The 6,261-nt window shown below is 43.4% G+C and overlaps 1 protein-coding gene across 1 annotated transcript; it reads left to right on the top strand.

Annotated features, from left to right (window-relative positions):
- Positions 1-859: 859 nt before the first annotated feature.
- On the top strand, positions 860-6,231 carry PPP1R3D (protein phosphatase 1 regulatory subunit 3D). The gene has a single exon (XM_010722439.3). It carries the CDS (start codon positions 894-896, stop codon positions 1,797-1,799), a length of 906 nt encoding a protein of 301 aa, XP_010720741.1. The 5' UTR covers positions 860-893; the 3' UTR covers positions 1,800-6,231.
- Positions 6,232-6,261: the final 30 nt, after the last annotated feature.

The raw sequence follows: 6,261 nt of genomic DNA, 5'->3' as shown, positions 1-6,261 counted from the left end.
TATTGGCCGTTCAATTTGATGGACGGGGAGGGGCGGTGTGGGCGGGAAGGCTGGGGTTCCGCGCAGGCGCCGTTGGGCGGACCGGGCGTGAGGGGTCTGTGCTGAGAGGAGCGCGGTACGGCCGGCTCGGTGCCCGTGCTCTGCCTGCAGCTGGGCACTGATGTGGGCTGTGCGGACCCCGGCCGCCGATCCCTCCTCTTCCAGCCACAGTACCGAGTCCGCCTCCCCAGCCCCGCCCGACAGCCTCCTCACGCCCTCCAGCCTGTGCGGCAGCCTCAGCTCCGGCTCGATCCAGCCCGACAGCCTCCAAGCCTTCCCCGGCCTCGGCAGCGGCCGCGAGTCGCCCAGCATCCAGTGCGACAGCCTCGAGTGTCCCGGGTGCCGCTGTGGGAGCCTGGGCTCGGTCAGCCCCTGCGAGGACAGCCTGCAGACCCGGCTGGCGGCGTGTAATGGTCCAGGGTGCTTTAGGGTGCACCGCTGCATCCCTCACGCGCCCCGCGACCTCAGTGACAGCCTGGAGTCCTTCGGCGCCCAACACGACAGCCTCCAGTCCGTCCCCAGCTTGCGCGAGAGTCTGCGGTCCTCCAGCATCGCGGGTGACAGTCTTGAATCTCTTTCCAGCCTGAGCAACGGGTCCACCAGCCTCGAGTTCACCAGCCACTGAGCCTGCCTTCAGCTTCTCCATACAACGCTCCGGGCTCTGCTTTGCCCCCAGCTGCTGTGAGAGCTGACAGTTTTCTGCCTTTCCTCGCAGAAGGCTATGTTGTTCCAGCTTACTCTTCTCTATCCAGGGCAGTAACCTCAAATCCTCGCCGTCCGCAGCTGTCTTTTTACATCAGAGAGGCAGTGCTCGGCACCGGCAGTGTTAACGTCAGCACTGCCATCAGTGAAGAATGGAGGTGCGCGGTCCTCGGAGGAATCGCAGCTACCTGTCTGATCTCTACATGCTGCGGGCTCAAGACACACCAGGACAAGGACAGCAGCAGCCCTCAATGGTACGTCCGAGCAGCAACCCATGTCTTGTGAGCCATGCCCCAGTCAAGGTGGTGGCCCAGCCTCATCAGCCTCAGAGCAGCACTTCCAGCAGCTGTGATCCAGCACTGCGGCCTATCATCCGCCGCCGAGCGAGGTCTTTGCCTACAACACCTGAAAGAAGGAAGCGAGTGCAGTGTCAAGCTCCTGTGTGCCAGAGCCGCATGAACAAGGTGAGATTTGCTGATGCTCTGGGCTTGGAGCTGACTGAAGTGAAAGTCTTCCAGAAAGGGGAGGATCCTTCCATCCCTCTACATGTCCTTTCCAGGCTCTCCATAAATTCAGACCTCTGGTACAGCAACTTGGAGTTTACCATGCAATGCTTAGTCCCTGATTTCCAGCAGCCTGCAGACTGCATGGATTTCTCTGCCCGACTTCAGGAACAGCAGGTGTGTCTTGAACGAGTGACCAGTTCAGATCTGGGGGTCAATGGCACCATCCAAGTTTGCAACATTGCTTTTGAGAAGCAAGTATCTGTGCGATATACCTTCAACCAGTGGAAAAGCCTCCATGAAGTGTGTGCTCATTGGCACAGTAGCATCTCTGAGAAAAATGGGCAGGATCAAGTTGATGTTTTCACTTTTTTTCTCCCTGTGCCTTCGTTCCTCCTTCAGCTGTGCTCTGTAGTCCAGTTTGCAGCAAGATACCAAGTCAATGGGCAAGAGTATTGGGATAACAACAGAGGCAAAAACTACAGCCTCACATGCCGGACTCACCCCCTCAAGATGCCTAGAGAATGCGAGGAGAGCTGGATCCACTTCATCTGAATGAAGAAAAGTGGATGCAGAACAGCTTTGCAGTAGTCTCAGCGGCCCTCTCTTGCGTGGCATTGCTCTGTGCTCGTTTTTGAAGCCTACCAAACCTGGCAGAGTTTCACGACAGGCAGGTAGCCAGCGATCCGGACATACTGTTCTAAACCTCTGAAAGTATAAAGGGCCAAAATGTGGAGAGCTATATCTGCTGAAAGTCTGGGTGTTTTTTTTTAATATATGAATCAAGGCAGAATAGTTTAAAGGGATTCTCTCAGACTATTTAGAAGAGATCAAGAGAAGACACTTTATGTTGCTAGCAATATTCTAGATTGCATAGAGTATTTCTAACAGATCTATTTTACTATTTTGTACTGTCTGTTTTTTAAATGGGCAGTGCAGCTTTACTGTTTTCATTTCTAATTTTGTTTGTATTATCATACCGAGTCTGGGCACTGTTCCAATTACACACAATTTGCATGGCAGACACTGTAGGGAAGCACTTACACATACACACACACATATATATATATATATGTATATATATATGTATATAAAATATATATACAATTTTTTTTAAAGACTGTTACTGTGCTGAGTATTTCCATTAGTTTAGGGGTTGGAAAGTAAAGAAATGTTATGAGCAAAACCTGCATGAAATTTTCCAATCAGTCCCTGTTTCCCTTATTATTATTATTATTATTATATATTTTTTAAGTGCCTTATCTCCACTGTTTGCTGTAGGCAGGGGGAATGATTGTTACCAGAATGTATGAGGGTACTCTGATGCTTCATGGGGAAGCTCTCATCTTGTTCACGCAATTTATCAGTAGGCTTTTCCTCCAGGTGGTGGTACAGGAGTTGTCCTTCTGCAGCTGCATTTACTAAAGAAAACAAGAGAAATTTTGCACTTGAATTACGTTTATGCTCTTACACTCATACTTGAAATAGGTAAACTTGTAAATCAAGCAGATGTGAGAAGGGAAAGAAAAGTCAATACATTGAGCTTGTTACAAAACCTTGCAGTAGGATTCTAGAACCCTGAATCCTGGCTCCCTGTTTCCCAGCATCCCACTGCCATTGCAGTAATACTTTTTGAATGCTCTGATCAGCTACTTTTATTATAAACCAGTTGATCTCTAAGACTGCATCCTTTGCAACGTGAAACAGGAACCTCAAAGCAAAATGATGCTCTTAATGGTAAATTAGCATTTAAATGTGTCCTCAGATTATCTTCTATAGCAGGGAAAGCATAGCAACACAAGTACTGCATACTCAATACTTCTGCTCTGCGACTTTTATTCTGAGGAATTAGTGTGGTTTGAGGTAGGCAATGGGCTTGGTGACAGGCTTCAGTCTAGTAAGTAGAAGATTGTCCATGTATTTGTTTGTTTCCCACATACCCAACACTTGCATGCAAAATTTATGACATGCATTTTTAAAGCTGTCTGGGTGGAATTATTAGAGCTGCTTTTTGGAAGAACTGTACTATGAAAATCAAGCCATGTATTCAGACATCTAACTTTAGATTGTTGCTTATTCATCAAAATCACAAGTGATTTTTAAAACCACAGTGGTAATTAACTCATGGTTGACTATGTGCTAATGCAAAAGGTCCAACAAGTAATTCTGGAAGTACAGAAACACTGAGAAAATTCAAGTGTTTGGCAACTTAATGTTACTAGTTGGGCTAATTATTTATCAACACCAGGATATGAAGTGAACAGGCTTCCCAGAAAAGTAGTCTTTAGTTTTCAAAGGAACAGCTGATGAATGATGGTTCTTTGAGTGCTTAGCACCTCTTTCAGAGTACAGTGAAAACTCAATTGTATTGGAAACCATTGGGAACTGAGTGTGTTGTCATACTGGAGAACTCACCCTCTGAAAGTTAATGTGCACTTACACATCCACCATTTTGTTCTTTGTTTTGAATCGTATGTTTATAATTTCTTCCATAGCAATCCGGTGCATACTGCTTTCAGTTAGAGTTTTCTTTAAGAAAAAAAACAGACAAACTTTTGATAGAACAGGCAAATCATTTGTTTTCATTCTATAATTTGGCCATTTCTGTTAGCGACTGCTGCTTAAATGCAATTTTGATTTCTTTCCTAAGTAAATGAAATGTCCACAGATGATGGATTTCATTTATAAAGCTTACATAGCTGTCCAGTGTAACAGCAGAAATGCAAGATGTACTTTGAATGGCTTGTTTTCAGCAGGACACTTGTCAGTAGTTGAATTCATTTGGGGCTGGCAGCGTTTTCCTCTGAAAGCCAACTTCTAAGTATTAATCTTCCTATAAGCCTACCTACCTATGGTAATTAATTTTGGTTTTTAACTTGTATGTATATTAATCAATTACCAGTGGTTATCTGTGGGTAGGGAACAGTAAAAATAATCATTTATTAGCTTTTTGCATAAAAAAAAAATTCATTTTCTATTTAACAGAAAATGAATGCCAGTGATGCTTTAATTTTGTATTGGAGCACAGTGAGATCAAAAGTTCAAGTTGAAATTGTTTTGAACGAGTGACACAACTGCTCCATTGGGAAATTTCATATCTGTTAAGCCTTCATAGCCATTAAGACAAGCAGAACACTTCTGAGATTGGAGTGAGGCTGGAGAGTGATTCATAGCTACACAGATTAAAAAGACTGTGTGCTTTCAGTCCACCTGCATTATTTTCTGTATCTGAGTTAAAGGAGTAACTGTTGAACAATTGAGCAGCAGCTCTTTTGTCATAGGGGAAGGAGAACTGAAACTCTGTTCTTCCTCATAAGCCAAAAAAAAAAGAGAAAGAGAGAGAGAGAGATGGAGCAATGCAAGAAGGGGCACTTCTTAACTTGTGCCCTATGGTGGGCTCTGTATGGCTAAATGACATATGATGGTGTGTGACATAACACATCTGGAGAAATCAACCCAGATGTTCTCTATAGTCAGTAGCAGTGTTGCTGTAGTTTGCAGGCTGCCTGTAGTGTGACAAACTGTGTCAGCTGCTGCAGGATGAGTTCTGCTGCAAAGAAATTCTCAGTGCTGTTGCAGATTGTGCCAAATGTCAGGTAGGGTGAAACACACCTTGAGTAACTGCAGAAGAATCTTTCTTGGCATGAACTGAACCTTACTTTGGTGAAACTTGCTTCCTTAAGTATCATTAAAGTTTATTGCTTGTTGTTGAACTCCATAGAAGTGGAATTTTACATATTTGTTAGCAAAGTAAAATGAAAACATAGGCACATGAACACACACACATGCACAGAAGAACTTGTGCTGAATAAAAGGTACTATTTTAAAGTACTACTCCTTCGCCCTCCCTCCAATTACTGTATTTCTTTCCTGAGCAAAAACACTGAACTGTCTCGCAGCACACTGTTAACTTCCTTCTCTTCTGAGACTGCTATTTAATCCTGTTTTACAATGGGTGTTGCTGGAGCCCAATGCAATACTTGGTTTACTGGTGTTAATATGTTGTTGCTATCTTCTGGAAGAGAATCATTCATGCTTGCAAATGTCAAAATTTCCTTGTTACTGCAAGGAGCAAGAGATTATAGAGAGACCATCAGTTTAAAGTCATGTATGTCAGAGAGGTGAGAACTGAATATCTCAGCAATGTGAGTTTGGCTTGTATTGTCTTCCTTCTGCAGCTTCTCAGGGTATTTGCACGTACAAAATTTTGAATATTCAAGTGTTATTCCAAGTTTGCCTTTTATCTCTGCATGTAGAAGAATGCTGTAGATGAATGGACAGCAGCTGTTACTAAACCAGTTGCCTGGCTTTGCTGACTGAGTTGAGCATGCATACATTAGGAAGGAACGGGGAGGGATCTCTAGATTCCTTCAGTACATAAAAAAAACATTTTGCTTTAGGTGCTCCTGAACTGTTAAATATTCACACAGACACTGAGTCATGGCAGATGAAATCTGTACTTGTTTTTTTTCCTGTCACATTCAGTAGTGAATATCAGAAGGCTTCTAGTTGACAACAACAAAAGGATTAAGCCATTAAGTAGTGGTAGCATGCACCTATCGTGAAGGCAGACTTATGACCACTTAAGTTCTCAGGACATCTTGACTGCCTGCACTGTGTTCAAACTGAGCACTTCCCTTATAGATTTTGTAAAAGTGAATTCTTCACAAGAGTTATTGCCATATAATGCACTTTCAAAACTTGTCTTTATTATAGTCATAGAATGTCCAGTAACTCACAGTTTCAAGGTCCTTTCAAGTATGTTTTTGTAAACAAACATGGAATCCATGTAAGTGAAAAGGTTGCCTTTCCTGATTGTTATGTCAAGAAAAAAAGTACATTGCACAGTATGTCAATGAAGTACATCTGCTTGACAAAATGTCATTTTGTTTTAGTGAGGAGTTGTAAAGTGTTTAATTTCTTTAAGAACAGTAAGAAAACTATGACTATTTTAATATGGGAGGTTGCAATAAAGCTTTTCACGGTTTTGTGTTGTCTTTGTGAATGGTACTCCTGT

Source organism: Meleagris gallopavo, chromosome 22 (assembly GCF_000146605.3).
Source record: "Meleagris gallopavo isolate NT-WF06-2002-E0010 breed Aviagen turkey brand Nicholas breeding stock chromosome 22, Turkey_5.1, whole genome shotgun sequence".
NCBI lineage: Eukaryota > Metazoa > Chordata > Aves > Galliformes > Phasianidae > Meleagris > Meleagris gallopavo.
This window is presented reverse-complemented; position numbering and strand designations above follow the sequence as displayed.

Coding starts and splice junctions, on each gene's coding strand:
- PPP1R3D (XM_010722439.3), top strand. CDS start 894: ATGGAGGTGCGCGGTCCTCGGAGGAATCGCAGCTACCTGTCTGATCTC.